The 19,418-nt window shown below is 52.2% G+C and overlaps 1 protein-coding gene across 1 annotated transcript in view; it reads left to right on the top strand.

The window, feature by feature from the left end:
- Positions 1-15,804: 15,804 nt before the first annotated feature.
- Positions 15,805-19,418, top strand: part of MMP9 (matrix metallopeptidase 9) — a 9,124-nt gene continuing 5,510 nt past the window's right edge. The window contains exons 1-7 of the mRNA XM_008057913.2: positions 15,805-16,068; positions 16,541-16,773; positions 17,572-17,720; positions 18,014-18,142; positions 18,235-18,408; positions 18,647-18,820; positions 19,203-19,379. Of these exons, the coding sequence (XP_008056104.1) occupies positions 15,931-16,068; positions 16,541-16,773; positions 17,572-17,720; positions 18,014-18,142; positions 18,235-18,408; positions 18,647-18,820; positions 19,203-19,379 (1,174 nt within the window). The 5' untranslated portion in view covers positions 15,805-15,930. The remainder of the gene's footprint in view (positions 16,069-16,540; positions 16,774-17,571; positions 17,721-18,013; positions 18,143-18,234; positions 18,409-18,646; positions 18,821-19,202; positions 19,380-19,418) is intronic.

Raw genomic sequence — 19,418 nt, 5'->3', positions numbered from 1 at the left:
GGCAAAGGCGAGAGGATTGCCTGAGCCCAGCCTGAGCAACTTGGTGAGACCTCATCACTACAATACATCAAACAATTAGCCAGGCATGGTGGTGCATGCCTGTAGTTCTAGCTACTTGTAAGGCTGAGGTGGAAGCATCGCCTGAACCCAGCAATCAAGGCTGCGGTGGCCGCGAGCGTGCCACTGCACTCCAGTCGGGGTGACAGAGTGAGACTCCAACTCAAAAAATAAAAAAAGGAAATGAAGCTGGTGGCACTTTCCATCGAAGCCAGGCAGTCAGGGGCTGAGAAGAAGGAAGAGAATGGTTCTGTGTTAGTCGGGGCCCTCAGTTGGAAGCACTGAAAACTGGCTTGGACTCCCTTAAGCAAAAAGGAGTGTACTGTATTGAAAAGTTTTCAGAGGTCAGACACAGTGGCTCACATTTGTAATTTCTAGCGCTTTGGGAGGCTGAGGCAGGAGGATTGCTTGATCCCAGGAGTTCAAGACCAGCCAGGGCAACATGGCAAGACCTCGTCTCTACAATAAATTAGAAAAAATTAGCCAGACATCATGGCACCCATCTGTAGTCCCAACTTCTTGGGAGGCTGAGGCAGCAGAATCACTTGAGCCAGGAATTGGAGGCTGCAGTAGCTTTGATTATGTCATTGCGCTCCAGCCTGGGTGACAGAGTGCAACTCTGACTCAAAAAGAAAAGGTATCTGGAGGCTCACAGCAGTGATGTGAAGGCTTGAGGCCAGGACTGAAACACCAACTGGAACTAAGGGACAGTCGTCTGCAGTGGACACAGTCAGGGACATGCTGCAGGACCATGGGGCTCTCAATGTCCTGCCTTGCTCATGAGTCAATGCAGCAGTCTCCCAAGAATCAAAGACCCACAGGGAGTATCCTACGGCCCAAATCTAGTCACATGCCTGCATCTAGATGCAGGGGGGAGGCTTCCACTGGTGGCTGCCTCTCCTTCCCTGGAAGATAAAAGATAGCTGCATGCTCTGTGATGCTCCTTCTGTGGAGCATTGAGCTCTGTCTCCCTCCTCTTGAACAGAGAGAAGCCGGCTGTCACCACTTTGATTAATAGAATATAAGAGATGAGACACTGTGCCTGCTCTGGGCCCAGACTTTAAGAGAACTGGCAGCTTCTGCCTTAGTCTTGGGAACCTTGAGCTACTCTGTAAGACTGACTGGAGAGACCACATGGAGAAGGGAAAAGGGCCCACCACAGCCTGGTTTTCCACCCCCATGTTTTTCAGGGTTTTTTTGAGTCAGAGTCTCACTCTGTTGCCCAGGCTGGAGTGTAGTGGCATGCTTATGGCCTCTGCAGCCTCAACCTGCTGGGCTCAGGCTATCCTTCCACCTCAGCCTTCCAAGTAGCACCTGGAATTTTGTTTTTACTCAGGTATGGTGAGGCCAACAGATAAGGAAATGACTGTCATTGAAAAGATAGTTGGCTACTCACATTAACCAAGAGAAGGGGGTACCCCATGCCATGCAAGGCCACAGGGAGAAGCACCAGGGTCAGTCAGGAGGCAGGAGGGAGGACACGGTATGGGCCAGAACCTCGGTGTGGTTTTGGCAGGAAGGAACAGGTGAGCAGAGTAGACAAGGTTTAGGCTTGGCTCATGTGAACGACTTCCGAGCTACACATCCCTGTTGTCCAGCACCCAGGCAGGGTGATTTAGGACCTCAGGAGCTTGATAAAAGGACACAGGAGGTAGATGGGGCTATGGACTCAGGATTGGCTGGGTTGCACATCAAGGGGTACTCACAGCAAGTGATTTGCTATTTTAGGAATGAGCTAATCCTGGGCTGGACAATCTCTCTCTGTGTCTGCAAAGCCCCAATGTATCAAAGCATCATAAAATACAGAAAACGAAAAACATGATTTTGTTTTGAGTTGGAGTCTCACTCTGTTGCCCAGACTGGAGTGTACAGCCTCGACCTCCTGGGCTCAAGTGGTTCTTCTGCTTCAGCCTTCCGAGTAGCTGGGACTATAGGCATATGCTATCATGCCCACCTAGTTTTTGAATTTTTTTTTGTGTGTGTGTGTGTGTTGGAGTCTCACTCTGTCACCCAGACTGGAGTGCAGCGGCCACTCCCGGCCACCGCGGCCTCGACCTGCTGGGCTCCGGCAATCCTTCCGCCTCAGCCTTCCGAGTAGCCGGAATTACAGGCGTGCGCTACCATGCCCAGCTGATTTGTTTGATTTATTGTAGAGATGAGGTCTCGCTGCCCAGGCAGGTCTCGAACCCGCGGGCTCAGGCAATCCACTCACCTCAGCCTCCCAAAGGCGTGAGATTACAGGATGATCCACTGAGCCCGGCTGAATTTTTTTTTTTTTTAGTTGGAGTCTCACTCTGTTGCTCAGGCTGGAGTGCAGTGGCATGCTCACAGCCACTGCAGCCTGAACCTGCTGGGGTCAAGTGATCCTTCCATCTCAGCCTTCCTAGCAGCTAGAACTACAGGCGGGTGCCACCATGCCTGGCTAATTTTTTTATTTTATTGTAGAGACGATGTCTTGCCATGTTGCCCAGGCTTATCTTGAACCCATGGGTTCAGGCAATCCTTTTGCCTATGCCTCCCAAAGTGCTGGAATTACAGTTATGAGCCACCACATCTGACTTTGTTTTTGATTTTTAGTAAGGACGAGGTCTCGCTGTTTTGCCCAGGCTGGTCTTGAACTCCAGGGTTCAAGCAATTCTCTCATCTTGACCTCCCTAAGTGTTGGGATTACAGGCGTGACCACTGTGCCCAGCTGAAAACATGGTTAATTCATTCAGGAATGTGATTAAAATATCTTGGACCCTCCAACTCACCCTTAGCCACCAGTGTACTCCCCCAGCAGAGGCCTCTAGCCACTATGGAACACAATGGAGCGGTACTGCTGAATCCTATCCAAATTCCTGACCCTCAGAATAGTGAGTCACAATAAATTGTTGTTGTATTTTAATTTTTGTTGAGACAGGGTCTCACTCTGTCCCCCAGAGAACAATCAACAGCTCACGGCAGCCTCAACCTCCTGGGCTCAAGCAATTCTCCTGCCTCACACTCTCAAGAAACTGGGACTAAAAAGGTGCATACCATCATGTCTCGCTAATTTTTGTATGTTTTCTAGAGTCGAGGTCTCATTATGTTGCCCATACTGATCTCAATCCTGGGCTCAAGCAATTCTCCCACCTTCACCTTCCAAATCGCTGGGATTACAGGTGTGAGTCATGGTGTCCTGCCAGAATGGCTGTTTTGGAGCCATTAAGTTTGCTATGCAGGTATAGATGTCTGGAACTCCACCCAAGACTCACTCAATAGGACCTATTTGCAGATTCCTTCCCAGCCTCAGAAAGGGCCTAGGGAAGATATTCCATGACAGGTTAACCAAATAAAGACATGACTTCCATCACTATGTAATGAGCCCCATTATAAAGAAGAGAAAACTGAGGTTCAGGGAGGGAAAGCCATTTACTTAAGGTCACATAGTTCAAATCCCAGGTCTGCCAGATTTCAACCTCCAGCCCCTTCCACTGTTCCAGCTGTCACCTGGCAGGCCTCCTCAAGGAGCCAGTGGTTGAACTGAGAGATCCTTATGGGTGGTCTCCAAGCCAGATCCTCTGAGCCTGGGAAGGAATCTCCACACCCTCCACTGGTGCTTTTCCCACTGCAGAAATCCCGCACTGCCTCTCATCAGGAGCAAGGCTGGAACTGCACTTCCAGACCCTAGGAGGCCTCTAGTGCTGGTCTTCCTGCGGCATCCACACAGAGCCTGTGCCACAGTCCCTTCATCCCAACGCCTCCGTCTTCAGGTGTATCAAAGCCCCAGCACAGCATGAAGTTCAGGTTCTAATACATCTCAGCAGGCTTTGTGAATACATTAGTTTTATTTTCTCCTAACATGCTACAGGAGTGGGGGGAATGGGAAGGGGCACTGGAACTCAATATGCAAATGTATGCAGATCGCATCTAAATGAGGGCGTCCCAGGATTAATGGAAAGAACAGGCAATCAGAGCAAGCCCAGCCCAGCCGGCAGCCCTGGGGCTCTGCAGCAACACTATTGGAAATGGCTCTCCCGGGAGGATGTCTTGGTTTGTGTTTCAGAGTGTTCTTTGAAGCAATGCCTCTGCAGCACAGGGGAAGGAAGAGCTGCGGAAATTGGTTCTGGATATTTCCTGCCAAGTGTTCTCAGTTGCTTCAACTGTGTTGGGGGTGAGTGGGGGAGAGGGGGCAGAATCTCTGAACCTCTCTCAGTTAACACCACCAGCAGGGGCAACCCTGTCAGTGATTTCTAAACCAAAGGATCTTGCTAATACCCACTTCCAGACCCCACTGATTGCAGAATCAGAATCTCTCTTTATGTTGTTTTTTTTTTTTTAAGTCCTCAGCCTTGAGAAATACTGATGCAAACTGGGGGTTCGTTTTTTGTTGTTTTTTTGTTGAGTCTCACTCTGTTGCCCAGGCTGAAAGGAGGTGGCATACTCAGGGCCACCGCAGCCTCGACTTGCTGGACTCAGGCAATCCTTTCGCCTCAGTTCCAAGTAGCTAGAACTACAGGCATGCGCCATCAAGCCCAGTTAATTTTTTCTTGATTTATTGTGGAGATGAAGTCTTGCCAAATTGCCCAGTCTGGTCTCAAACCCATGGGCTCAGGCAATCCTCTCACCTCAGCCTCCCAAAGTGCTGGGATTATAGGCATGAGCCACTGCACCCTGCCAACCAGGGGTTCTTTTTTTTTTTTTGAGTCAGAGTCTCACTCTGTCACCCAGGCTGGAGTGTAGTGGCATGCTCACGGCCACCACAGTCTCAATCTGCTGGGATCCAGCGATCCTTCCGCCTCAGCCTTCCAAGTAACTGGAACTATAGTCACATACTACCATTCCCAGCTTATTTTTTAATTTATTGTAGAGATGAGGTCTCACCAAGTTGTCCAGGCTGGTCTCAAACTCCTGAGTTTAGGCAATCCTCTCGCCTCGCCTCCCAGAGTGCTGGGATTACAGACTTGAGCCACCATGCCTGGCCACAAACTGGGGTCCTTAATCTGGAGACTCTTACAGGTTCTGGGGGGCCCTGTGGAGCAGTGCTATTAACCCTGACTGCATATCAGAATCACTGGGCTTAAAAAAAAATCCTAATGCTAGGCCAGGTGCAGTGGCCCACACCTATAATCCCAGCACTTTAGGAGGCCAAGGTTAGAGAATCGCTTTTAGGCCAGAAGTTCAAGATCAGCCTGGGCAACATAGTGAGAGCTACTCCCACCCTACTCCTCTACAAAAACAATTTTTAAAACATTACTCCCCCATGTCCAGATCATCTTCATCATAGTGAATATTATGTTGTGAGTGTGAAAAAGCAGAACAAACAACAATTACTTTTAAGCCAGGTGTGGTAGCTCATGCCTCTAATCCCAGCACTTTGGGAGGGAGGCAGAGGTGAGAGGATTACTTGAGCCCCCGGGGTTCAAGACCAGTCTGCGCAACTTGGTGGAACCTCGTCTGTATAATAAATAAAAAATGAGCAGTGCACGGTGGCGCACACCTGTATTTCCAGCTACTTGGAAACCTGAGGCAGAAGGATCACCTAAGCCCAGCAGGTCAAGGCTGTAGCAGCCTGAGCATGCCACTGCACTCCAGCCTGAGCAACAGAGTAAGACTCTGACCAAAAAAAAAAAAATTACCTGAGTGTGGTACTTTTCACCCTGTAGACCTAGCTACTCAGAATGCTGAGGCAGGAGGATCCCTTGAACCCAGGAGCTTGAGGTTACAGTGAGCTATGATCGCATCACTGCACTCCAGCCAGGGCCATGGAGCAAGACCCTGTCACAAAACAAAACAAAACAAAAGTGAGGCCAGGCGCAGTGGCTCATGCCTATAACCCCAGCACTTTGGGAGGCCAAGGAGGATTGCCTGAGCCCAAGGGTTTGAGACCAGGCTGGGAAACTTGGTGAGCCCTCATCTCTACAATACATCAAAAAATTAGCCAGGCGTGGCTGCGAATGCCAGTAATTTTAGCTACTTGGAAGGCTGAGGCGGAAGGATCACCTGAGCCCAGCAAGTAGAGGCTGCGGTGGCTGTGAGTGTGCCACCGCACTCCAGCCTAGGTGATAGAGTAAGACTCTGACTCAAAATAAGTAAATAAATCCCAATGCTCAGGCTGCATATACCCTAGGCTAATTAAATCATAATCTAAACAAGGGGAGGCAAAACCCAGGCATCAGTATTCAAAGAAAACCCCAGGTGATTCCAGTGTGCAAATTTGAGAAGCATGGCTGAACAGGTGCTCCCATAAGGCATCTGCTATACCTGTGCTTTCTCTAGGGCTGTATCCCTCTAGGAAGGGGACCATAGTCAGGATTGATGTAAGAACAGTGAAATATTTCTCTATCCATTTGTAACAGATGCTGCTTGGAACTTTATTTATTTATTTTTTTGAGTTGGAGTCTCTGTCGCCCAGACTGGAGTGCAGTGACATGCTCCCAGCCACCGCAACCTTGACCTGCTGGGCTCAAGCGGTCCTTTCACCTCAGTCTTCCAAGTAGCTGGAACCACAGGCATGTGCCACCATGCCCAGCTAATTTTTTGATTTATTGTAGAGATAAGGCCTTGCCAAGTTTCCCAGCCTGGTCTCGAACCCGTGGGCTCAGGCAATCCTCTCACCTCGGCCTCCCAAAGTGTTGGGATTACAGGCTTAGCCACCCTGCCCGGCCTGGAACTTTGTAAGTGTCCCAGTGTCCCCTCCCCTCCCCAGACCCCTGCTCCTAATTAGTTCTGATTGGTTGGGGCTCTGAGGTCCTGGTTGTCAAATAGTTGAAACTCATCTCCCAGTTATAATATTGTAGTGAGGAGCATTCGCTTATTTATTTATTTGAGTCTGGGTCTCCCTCTGTCACCCAGACTGGAGTGCAGTGTCACTCTCACAGCTCACCACAGCTTTGGTGCCACCATGCCCAGCTAAATTCTTTCAGTTTTTGTAGAGACAAGGTCTTGCTATGTTGACCAAGCTGGTCTCAAGCTCCTGGGCTTAAACAATCCTCCCACCTCAGCCTCCCAAAGTGCTGGGATTACAGGTGTGCACCACCACACCCAGCCTATTTTTATCTTTCTAGAGATGGGGTCTTACTTTGTTACATAGGCTAGAGTGCAGTGGAGGAATCATAGCTCACTGCAGTCTTGAAGTTCTGAGCTCCAGAGAGTCTCCCACTCAGCCTCCTGAGTAGCTGGAACTATAGGTACCTGCCACCACGTCTGGCTAATTTTTAAAAAAAATTTGTAGAGATGAGGATCTAGCTATTTTTACCAGGCTAATATCGAACTCCTGGCTTCAAGCAATCTTCCCACCTCAGCCTCCCAAAAAGTGCTGGGATTTACAGATAAGAATCACCATACCCAGCCAGGAGCATCAACTTTACAGTCCGAGAGGCTTGGATTTCCACCCGATTTTGGTACTAGCTGTGTGACTTTAGGCAAGTGGCTTTATCTCTCTGAGACTCAGTTTCCTCATCTGAAAAGCGGTCCAAAATAATCTCTTTCAGTGTAGGGTATAAAGCTGCACTAAGCCAAGGTCTCATACTGGAGCATGCACCAGAATAACTTGGCTAGCTTGTTAAGACAAAGATCACTGAGCCCCACCCCAGAGTTGCTGACTGGAATAGTTCTGGGGGTGGAGGCAAATGAGGATTTGTGTTTCCAACAAGTTCTCAGGTGCATCTATTCTTGGGACGTCACTTTGAGAGCCACTGAAATGGAAGACGTATGAGTCAAAATATATTGCCAGTTGTCTTGTGTCCTGTGTGGACTTCTCCCTCCTGAGCCAGTCTGTAGTGTCAGACCCCCAGAGACCTCAAAAGGGAAGGCACTGTGTCTGAGAGGCCAAGAAAATGACCTAGAGACAACAGACAAGGCAGGGGTTTTATTCAGGAACTTATGTACAGGGAAGATGGTCCAGGAGCTGTCAGCTGGACAGGAAAAAAAAACGCTCCTGATTATAAAAAGCACACAGCTTACATGGCTTTTTTTTTTTTTTTTTTTGAGTCAGAGTCTCACTCTGACGCCCAGGCTGGAGTGTAGTGGCATGCTCAAGGTTACCACAGCCTTGACTTTACGGGCTCAGGTGATCCTTCCTCCTCAACCTTCCAAGTAGCTGGGACTACAAGTGCCACCACACCCAGCTAATTTTTTTTTTGAGTTGGAGTCTCACTCTGTCACCCAGACTGGAGTGCAGTGGCCGCTCCCGGCCACCGCAGCCTCGACCTGCTGGGCTCCGGCGATCCTTCCACCTCAGCCTTCCGAGTAGCCGGAATTACAGGCATGCGCTACCACGCCCGGCTGATTTTTTGATTTATTGTAGAGATGAGGTCTCGCTGCCCAGGCGGGTCTCGAACCCGTGGACTCAGGCAGTCCACTCACCTTAACCTCCCAAAGGTGCGGGATTACAGGCTGAGCCACCGAGCCCGGCTTAATTTTTTAATTTTATTGTAGAGACGAGGTCTCACCATGTTGCCCAGGCTGGTCTTGAACTCCTGGGCTCAGGCAATCCTCTGGCCTTGGCTTCCCAAAGTGCTGGGATTACAGGCGTGAGCCACCGCATTCAGCTATGTGACATTTTACATAGGGCAGAGTACGGGGTTAAGGGTGAAAAGGGTGGGGTTTCTAGTGCACAGGTGCAGTGTATAAACATGCTTATACATACATCCCATGACAACAATACGGCTGCGATATCTCTCTAGGGGTGGGGTTTTTTGTACTATAATGAACTGAAAGTGAACTAAAGGTAGCCAAATGTTAAGGATTTTGATCCAGGTTTGCCTGATTTGGTCTGAACTCGCCCAGTGGGTGCAAGGGAGGCAATGCCTCAAGGAAGTGTGAACGAGAACGTTCCCTATGCATAGCTGCAAGATGTGGTCAGCAGGCGTGAAAAACACTTCACCCATGGCCTCAGCATGACCTACATGCCTAGGCATGGACCCTGTGGGGTAGGGGACATCCTAGGTTGGCCACCCCCACGGCCCTGCCTCAGGCTCCACCCCCTGCTTGGGGCCAAATCCAGGGTGGGCTCACATCATCACAGAGTGTGTATTGCCCTAGGGTTTGCTCCATTCATTTGGCTACTAAGGACTGAGCCACCACTGAATGTTTAATGTTGGATTTCTCAAAGATTAAGGCCTCTCCCTGCCCATCCCCCTTGTGAACAGGACCAGATTTAGGCCTTGAGGGGCTGTGATCACTGAAAATGTGGTGCCCTTCCCATGTCATTCAAAATAGAACAACAGCACTAAACCCTGAATTTACTATATAAGGAAGACTAACAGAGAACTGATTTTCCTATGCTGGCTACTTTGAGAATTTTTTTTCCAAATATCAAAGCAATGTTTTTAATGTGTATTTTGGGACTACACCTGCTTTGCTGGGACCCCCAAACATATTTCTACCTGCCAGTGGGCAACCCAATGCCAAAGGAATGAACCCCAGGCCCACCTTCTCACCCCTAATTCCCTCATCTTTCTCTACATGGCATCTTCCCCTTTTGTAGACAAGAACTTTTCAGTGTAAATAAAACTCCACTTGACTGTTCTCTGCCTTTCAGCTACCTCATTCTTTTTTCTTTTATCTCCTACTTTTTCTTTTCCTAAAGACCCCAGCCAAATAAATACCTCACAACTGTTCCTTCTCTTGGTTCCTAGACTTAACTCCTTCAGTCTGGCTTCTGGGTAACCACCCCTCCCTGCTGCTCCCACTGACTTCCTTCTTTCCAGAGCCAGTGACCTGATGTAGCACGGGATTTAGAGTCAGAAGGCCTAGGCCAGAGCTCTGTCACTTGCCAGCTGTGCGACAGTAAGCAACTTAAAGCACTTCCCTGGGTTTTGGGTATGACTGCTAATTTTTTTTTGAGTTGGGGTCTTACCCTGTCGCTCAGGCTGGAGTACAGTGGCGTGCTCATAGCTACTGCAGCCTTGACCTCCTGGGCTCAGGCAATCCTTCTTCCTCAGCTTTCCAAGTAGCTGGGGCTACAGGTACCACCACGCCCAGCTAATTTTTTTATTTTATTGTTTTTTTCGTTTGCTTGTTTTGTTTTAGTCGGAGTCTTACTCTGTTGCCCAGGCTGGAGTGCAGTAGCACACTCACGGCCACCACAGCCTTGACCTGCTGGGCTCAGGCGATCCTTCTGCCTCAGCCTTCCAGGTAGCTGGAACCACAGGCATGCACCACCATGCTTGGTTAATTTTTTGATTTATTGTAGATACGAGGTCTCACCATATTGCCCAGGCTGGTCTCAAACTACTGGGCTCAGGCAATCCTCTGGCCTCGGCCTCCCAAAGTGCTGGGAATACAGGGCTGAGCCACCATACCCGGCCATGACTGCTGTAAAGTTGAGAGGACAGCACTAGAGTAAGAGTATCATAATAGCTAATTTTTTTTTTTTTTTGAGTTGGAGTCTCACTCGGTCACCCAGACTGGAGTGCAGTGACTGCTCCTGGCCACCACAGCCTCGACCTGCTGGGCTCCGGCGATCCTTCCGCCTCAGCCTTCCGAGGAGCCGGAATTACAGGTGTGCGCTACCACGCTCGGCTGATTTTTTGATTTATTGTAGAGATGAGGTCTTGCCTGCCCAGGCGGGTCTCGAACCCGCGGGCTCAGGCAATCCACTCACCTCAGCCTCCCAAAGGCACGGGATTACAGGCTGAGCCACCGAGCCTGGCTCTAATTTTTTTTTTTTAAACATTTATAGAGACAGGATCTCACTATGTTGCCAAGGCTTGTCTCAAACTCCTGGCCTCAAGCAATCCTCTGACCTCAGCCTCCTAAAGTGCTTAGATTACAGGTGTGAGCCACCATGCCAGCCCTAACCCTTTTTTTAAATACCTACTAAGTGTCCATCACTGTGCTGAAAACTTGCTATGCATAATTTCATTTTCTCCTCACTACAATCCTTTGGAGTGGGGACTGTTCTTTTCTCCATTTTACAGAAGAGAAAATAGAGGTATAGTGAGGCACAGTGATTTGCCTAAAATTACATAGCGGGAGCTAGAATTTGAACCCAAGAAGGAGGTCTGATTCCAAAGTTTGCACTCTATGACTTCCCCAAAGGTACTCAGCACAGATAAGTAGGAGGCATGACTTAGTATTAATAGGTACTCTAAGAGTCAGCATGGGAATTGCCACTACCCCGGGGCTAGAGAACGTAGGTGTGTTTGTGGGTGGGGGGGTGGGTACTTGAGTGATGCTCTCCTCTGGGGCAATGTCTTGCAGTATACACACCTTTCTGCTTCATCCCAGACTCAAGTGTCTCCCCCATATCCTGCCAGGTTTCATTGGCCTGATTGCCCCTCCCCTCTCTGGCAGGTTTGGGAGAAAGAGGCTTGGAGTTCCCCCATCTTAGACAGGGCAGGAGACGCCTCATCTCGTGAGGCTGACCCAGGTCTAGGGGCCTGGAGTTACTAATAGTGGCCTGCAGGGCTGTGTCATCCAGCTAGTGACTCAGGGCTCCAGGGTCAGCCCCCTCCCCATCCTGAGGGAGCTGCTACCTCACTGAGGGGCTTAGAGTCCAAGCTATCACTTGGCAAGGGCTGCTGGGAGAGGTGCCCACCTGGAGTATATCCTGCTCTCTGCCTCCTCTCCCAGGGCCTTGGCTAAACTCTGTTGTGGTATTGAAAGGAGGAGCTGGGGAAGTGGGGAAGGGGATGTGGTAACCAGAACCACTTCCTGCCATTGCTGTGTTGAAAGTTCCCCTTGATGGAGGTTGAGAAGCCAGGGGGATAAAGGAGGAAGTTGGGGGGGGAGGTGGGCCGTAAGAAAAGGAAGGTTCATGCTTGGGTGGACTCCAGGAATCAAGCTCTGGGGGTCCTGGCTGGGGGCTCTCTCTCCCTGTTCCCCTGTTGGTAAAAACAGCTGGCTGCCTGGAAGGAAATCACAATTAAAGTAGCAGCAATCACTTATGAAGATGTCCCAGATACTTTGTATCTGTTAACTCTATGATCCTTACAACAATCCCATGAAGGAAGTAATATTATTACCCCCGTTTTTTTGTTTTTTTTTTTTGAGTTGGAGTCTCACTCTGTCACCCAGACTGGAGTGCAGTGGCCGCTCCTGGCCACCACAGCCTCGACCTGCTGGGCTCCGGCGATCCTTCCGCCTCAGCCTTCTGAGTAGCCAGAATTACAGGCATGCGTTACCACGCCTAGCTGATTTTTTTTTATTTATTGTAGAGATGAGGTCTCGCTGCCCAGACAGGTCTCAAATCCACGGGCTCAGAGAATCCACTCACCTCAGCCTCCCAAAGGCGCGGGATTACAGGCTGAGCCACCATGCCCGGCTATATTACTCCCGTTTTACAGATGGGGAAACGGAGGCACTGATGGGTTATATCGATTGCTCAGGTCACACAGTAAGTCAGTGGCAGAGCTGGGATTTGAACTCAGGAAGCCTGGCTCCAGAGTGCAGACTCTTAGCCACCACTCCTTATTGACCCCCACACTCTGTCCCTGGCTTGCTCTGTGACCACTCTGGGCCCTGGTTTCCTCATCTGCATGATGAGGGTAATTAGAATAGGTAAGTTCACCTCTCTTTTGTGATGCTTGTTTTACTGGTGACTAATTACTCATTCAAAATTTCTCTCGTGCTGGACTCTTAGTTCCATGAGCAATGACAAAGGCTGTCTTAGACTACTGTATTCCCAATTCTGAGCACAATGTCTTGCCCATAAAAATGCGACATGTATTTGTTGAGTAAATGGTCTTTCAAGGTTTGAAGCTCATCATCAATGGCTTGAGTATCTGATAAAAGTTTTGGACTCTTTACATAGAAAAATCAACATATACTAGGGGTTTTCAGCTGGGGGTGAGTCTGCCCCTCCCACACACCCAGGGTACATTTGGCAATGATTGGTAACATTTCTGGTTGTCACAACTGACTGTGGGGGAGGGGGAGCATGCTACTGGCATCTAGTGGGTGGAGGTCAGGGATGCTGCTAACATCTTCCAATGCACAGGACAGCCCCTCAGAACAAAGGGTCATCTGGCCCCAGATGCCAGTAGCTCTATGTTTGAGAAATGTGACATATATACACAGATATGGCATACTTGGTACCACTGATGCCGAGTTGGAAATAGTTCATAGATTTTCCCAAAGCCCATGTCTGTCACCCAGGTGGAGGTTCCCATTTCTAAAATCATATTGCTCTCCGGGCACGGTGGCTCACACCTATAATCCCACCACTTTGGGAGGCCAGGGTGAGAGGATTGTCTGAGTCCACAGGTTCGAGACCAGCCTGGGCAACTTGGTGAGACCTCATCTCTACGCTAAATCAAAGAAATTAGCCAGGTGTGGTGGCACATGCTTGGAGTTCCAGCCACTTGGAAGGCAGAGGCTGAAGGACCGCCTGAGCCCAGCAGGTTGAGGCTGTGGTGGCCATGAGCATGTCACTGCCCTCCAGCCTGGGCAATGGAGTGAGACTCCAACTCAAAAATAAAATTAAAAATAAAAAAATACATAAAAAATAAAATAAAATCATGTTGCTCTATGACTCCACATTCCCAGCTCTAGATTCTAATTTCCTCTGGGTCCCCTGGCCTAGCCTCTGATTACCCAAAGGCCTGGGCCTTATCTCTTAGCTTTAGTGGATAGCAGGGTGTCAGAAAAGGATCCAGGTTGTAAGCCCTTCCCACCCATCTCATCTACTTACCTACCTCTATACCCAGGCCATCTCAGTTTCTTGTAAATGATAATAAAGATAAAAACTTCAGAACGAGGCGGCTCTGGGTTTGAATACTGGCTCTGGATTCACTTGTGCGATTCTAAGCAAGTTCCTTAACTGCTCTGAGCCTCAGTTTCCACCCCTGAAAACAGGAGGGGTACCATTAAACCAGCCTCAAGGATGGTGAGGATTAAATGAGAGGCTGATAGAGAGCTTATTATGGTGCTTGACACATTAAGTCTCAAAAAAACACTTTATTTTTAAGGGTCAGAGGTAAAGTGACTTGCCCAAGGTCACATGACTGGGAAATGGCAGAGCTGGGACTGAAATCCAGGACTGTGTGAGTCCAAAGCAGATATTGATTAATTAGTGAACTTTAGAGCTTCATTTTTTTTTTTTTTTTTTTGAGTTGGAGTCTTACTCTGTCACCCAGGCTGGAGAGCAGTGGCATGCTCACAGCCACTGCAGTCTCAACCTGTTGGGCTCAGGCGATCTTTCTGCCTCAGCCTTCCAAGTAACTGGAACTACAGGCATGTGCTACCATGCCTGACTGATTTTTTAAAAAATTTATCGTAGAGATGAGGTCAGGCAATCCTCTCACCTCGGCCTCCCAAAGTGGGATTATAGGCATGAGCCACTGCGCCTGGCCAGAGCTTCAATCAATTATTTCTAGCTCACAAAGTAATTTATTAGATAGGCATATAAAGTGCTTGACGCGTAGTAGGCCCTTTAAATACAGGCTGTTGAATTGTTATCATGGTCCTCCCAAATAAAGTTTTGAAGGAGGTAAATACAGTCCTAGCTCAACACTGGCCAGCTGGAAAGAAGGGAGGGAGGGAGGTTGTGACTATTGGCCTAAGTGTGACCGTTGGGGCCGGAGGTCCCGCTGCACGGAGCAGGGCTGGAGAACTGAAGGGCCCTCGAGATCACCTCTGCCTTTACCAGCCCTGATCTACAGCTGACGGATCCTAGACTAGAAGGGGGAGGTATTTATTTTCAGCCTACGCTGCGGCTTGGGGGTCCAAGGCCCCATCTCCCTGTTCCAGGTTGGAATCATGGTCTTGGCCTTGATCACTAAAGCTAATTGCCACCATCCGCTGAGGACTTTCAGCCTACAGTGTAGCAAGCGTTTTGTGTGTCCATCTCATTTTATCCTTCCATCAATTCAGGGGAAAAGGGCCCTTTTTTAGAGCTGAGGAAACAAATTCACAATGGTAGGACATTTGCCTGAGGCCCTGAAGGAAAAGAGTGAAGCCATGTTTGCTGGTTTCCAGATGTCACAACCCTCCCCTTTACTACCCTGAAGATTCAGCCTGTGGAAGATAGAGTTGCCCTGGTGGAATTTCCCAATTCCTGTCTAGCAGAGCACACGTCTTCCGCCCCCAGAAAACAGGGAGAGGAAGCTGAGTCAAGGAAGGCTTTCAAGGAGGGAAAAAGGAAACAGAACCTGGAGTATGGGGAGGGGTTCAGGGAGGGGATCGCACAGGAAATGTCACAGAAAGACAAGGATAGGGCCAGCACAGTGGCTCATGGCTGTAATCCTAACACTCTGGGAGGCCAAAGCAGGAGGACTGCTTGAGGCCAAGAGTTAGAGACTGGAAAACATAGTGAGACCTCATTTCCACACACACACACAAAAGTTGGGGATAGTGGTGCGCCCCTGCAGTCCCAGTTACTCAGGAGTCTGAGGTGGGAGGATCGCCCGAGCCCAGGAGGTTGAGGCTGTGGTGAGCTGTGATTATGCCACTGTACTCCAGTCTGAGCAAGAGTCAGACTCCTACTCAAAAAATAGAAATAAAAATAAAAAAAGAAGAAGGACAAGGACGGGCTGGGGACCACTAGATTCGGAAAGCAGTCTCAGGGAGTCTTCTATCTCTTACCCTTGGCTGACCACCAGGGGCTTTCAGACAGAAGCTAGGGCAGTCCTCCAGCATCGTCTCCTCCCTCCCTTTCATACAGTTCCCACAAGCTCTGCAGTTTGCAAAACCCAACCCCTCCCCTGGGGGCCTGCGGTTTCCTGCAGGTCTGGGGTCCCACTGTGGGTCTGGTAGTGGAGACCGCGGGCAAGGGGGAGAGAGGAGGTGGTGTAAGTCCTTTCTTTGCCTTCTCATGCTGGGGCTGCCCACCACACACACACACACACATACACACACATTGCCTGAGTCAGCACCCTTCTGGCGGGGAGGGGTGGGGTCACAGTTAGTAGTGCCTTCTTAAAGCCCCCGCAAGGGCAGCTGCAGCCAGACACTGCTACCATCATCATGAGCCCCAGGCAGCCCCTGATCCTGGCACTCCTGGTGCTGGGCTGCTGCTCTGCTGCCCCCCGACAGCACAAGCCCACCGTTGTGGTCTTTCCTGGAGAACTGAGAACCAATCTCACTGACAGACAGCTGGCAGAGGTAGGCAGACGTCCAGCCCAGAGCTGAGTGTCCCAGAGGGGGCATGGGGCCTCAGAGGAGATGCCTTAGGGGCATGTTGGCGGTGATGGGCATATCTGGACAGAGGGTTAAGCCCTGGGGGTCCGGTGGAGGCTCTGGGCAGTGATGGCCAGGAATGGGGCTTTCCTGGGCTGAAAATGGGAAGGAGTGTGTGTGGGGGGAGGCCCTGGAGGGCGTTGGGCTGGGCATGAGCTGGGGGTGAACAGGGGCAATCCCTAAGGGGAGTGTGGGGTAGCCATGGGCCGGAGCCATGAGGGGTGGGAAGGAGCTGAGGACACCTGAGGGAGGAGACATTCTTGCCGGGGCAGAAAGTACCGCTGTCCCGATGTAATGCAATATTGCTAGTCCCTGGACACCTGGAGGGATGGAGTCCTAGCCCAGGGCAGAGAAGCGGGGGTCAGAACTCTGGGTCGTCTCTGCCCTCCATCCACAGGAATACCTGTATCGCTATGGTTACACTCGTGTGGCCGAAATGCGTGGAGAGTCGCTGTCCCTCCGGTCGGCGCTGTTGCTTCTCCAGCAGCATCTGTCCCTGCCCAAGACTGGCGAGCTGGACAGCACCACCCTGAAGGCCATGCGTACCCCACGGTGCGGAGTCCCAGACCTGGGCAAATTCCAAACTTTCGAGGGCGACCTCAAGTGGCATCACCACAACATCACTTACTGGTGCGCGCTGGGCTCTGGGGGGGTGGGGTGGAGGGTTGGGAGGGAGGCATGGAGCCCGTGGTGAACACGCTGGTCTTTAGACGTCCGGTTTCACATGCGTGGCCTGAGGGGAGTGGCTCCACCTCTGAGCCTTCCTTTGGCAAGCCAAGTCTTCCCACCAGGGTGGTTGTCAGGGTCCAAATAGAAAAAAAAATTGTTTGAAATCGCTCGACTTTATTTTTCTGTTGAGCTGGAGTCTCACCCTGTTGCCCAGGCTGGAGAGCAGTTGTGCAATCATGGTTCTCCACAGCCTCAATCTCCTAGGCTCAAGTGATCCTTCCACCTCAGCCTCCTGGGTAGCTGGGACTACAGGCGTGCACCACCATGCCCGGCTATTTTTTTCTTTTTTAAACAGAGATGTCTTTTTCGTTGTTGTGGTTGAGTTGGAGTCTCACTCTGTTGAGTGCAGTGACACGCTCACGGCCACCACAGCCTCGACCTGCTGGAGAGGTGATCCTTCAGCCTCAGCCTTCCGAGTAGCTGGAACCACTGGCACGTGCCACCACACCTGGCTAAGGTCTTGCTATCTTGCCCAGGCTGGTCTCAAACTCCTGGGCTCAAGCGATCCTTCTGCCTCGGTCTCCCAAAGTGCTGGGATTACAGGCGGGAGCCACCGCGCCCGGGCTGAAAGCGCTTTGTACCTGCAAGTGTGGCCCGCAGGGAGCACTGCGCACGCTGCCATCTCTGAGACGCGGGGTGTCCTGCTGCCCGCTCCGGCCTCTCACTTCGGACCCCGTGCCTCCCGCTCTTGCCCCGCAGGATCCAAAACTACTCGGAAGACTTGCCACGCGACGTGATCGACGACGCCTTTGCCCGCGCCTTCGCGGTGTGGAGCGCGGTGACGCCCCTCACCTTCACCCGCGTGAACGGCCGCGAAGCCGACATCGTCATCCAGTTTGGAGTCGCGGGTGAGGACGCGAGGGGGAGGAGCCAGGAGTCCCGGGTGGGGTCGAGGAGGGAGGACCACGGGGAGTGTGCGGGGGGCGGAGGCCCCGGCTTTCTCCTGCCTGCCCCGCAGCCCGGCTGCCGCTGGCCCACATGGCGTCCCCGCCTGCCTGCCAGGGCGCGGGGCCCGGGCGCGAGGCTCGGCGCGCTTCTGCAGGCAGGATTTCAACCTGCACTCGGTTGTGTCGCCTTGGGCGGCGCGCAGCCTGCGCAACCGCACTCGCGCGACTCCCCTCCTTTCCTCTTGCGGCTTCAGAGCACGGAGACGGGTATCCCTTCGACGGGAAGGACGGGCTCCTGGCACACGCCTTTCCTCCCGGCCCCGGCATTCAGGGAGACGCCCACTTCGACGACGATGAGTTGTGGTCGCTGGGCAAGGGCGTCGGTGAGACTCTGAGCCGCCCCAGCCCCTCCGGCTTCCTTCTTCCCTCACGCCCAACGCCAGCCGCCTTGACTCCCGTCTCTCTCTTCCCTCAGTGGTTCCGACTCACTTTGGAAACGCAGCTGGCGCCCCCTGCCGCTTCCCCTTTACCTTCGAGGGCCGCCCCTACACGGCCTGCACCACGGACGGCCGCTCCGACGGCATGCTCTGGTGCAGTACCACGGCGGACTACGACGCCGACCGCCGGTTCGGCTTCTGCCCCAGCGAGAGTGAGTGTGGGGGCGCAGCGCGCGGCGGGGGGTGGGGGGCACCCACCACCCTGGATGGGCCAGAGCCGCAGGCGCTAATCGCAACTCCGCCACCAACGCCGTGTGGTCTGCAAGGCATCCTCCCGCACTCTGGGCCAGTTTTCTCCTGGGTGAAAGGAGGAGAGGAAGGACGGACTGCGGACGGTCGGTGGGTCCCAGAACGGCTCACACTCGGGGCTAATAATGCGGGCCTCCCCAGGACTCTACACCCAGGACGGCAATGCGGACGGGAAACCCTGCCAGTTCCCGTTCGTCTTCGAGGGCCGGTCCTACTCCGCCTGCACCACCGACGGTCGGTCCGACGGCTACCGCTGGTGCGCCACCACCGCCAGCTACGACCAGGACAGGCTCTACGGCTTCTGCCCGACCCGAGGTACCCACGGCCCGCCTGCCGGGTCTAGCCCCGCCCCCTCATCACGCGTGGGTCTCCGAAACGTGGCTCTTCTGCCCATCGGCTTGTCTCTGCAGTCTCCATTGGTCCTTCGGACCGCGCGGCTGCTCTCATCTCCACCGCGTTCCCCTCCCGCCCCCCAACTTCCAACTGCCCCCGCCCCCTCCACCAAGGCGTGGCCTTTCCAGCTCCGCCGGGGCGGGGTCTGGCGGCCCAGGCCACGCCCGCCGGCCTGGCCTCGCCGTCCGCGCTGCTCCACAGCGCCCCCTCGGCCTTTAAAACAGACCACCGAGCTCCTCCAGGTCCTCGTTCGGCCGGCCTCTGGCTCCCTGTCCGGCTCACACCAGGCTCTGGGTCTTCCCAGCCGACTCGACCGTGAACGGCGGCAACTCGCCCGGGGAGCTGTGCGTCTTCCCCTTCGTCTTCCTGGGCAAGGAGTACTCGACCTGCACCAGCGAGGGCCGCGGGGATGGGCGCCTCTGGTGTGCCACCACCTCGAACTTTGACACCGACAAGAAGTGGGGCTTCTGCCCCGACCAAGGTGGGCGGGGTCCCGACACTCAGGGGCGGGAGGGCCGCG

The sequence above is a fragment of the Carlito syrichta genome, unplaced genomic scaffold (genome assembly GCF_000164805.1).
Source record: "Carlito syrichta isolate Samal-C Ts95f unplaced genomic scaffold, Tarsius_syrichta-2.0.1 Scaffold303154, whole genome shotgun sequence".
NCBI classification, from domain to species: domain Eukaryota; kingdom Metazoa; phylum Chordata; class Mammalia; order Primates; family Tarsiidae; genus Carlito; species Carlito syrichta.
The sequence above is the reverse complement of the archived record's forward strand: the minus strand, read 5'-3'. Positions and strand labels throughout refer to the sequence as shown.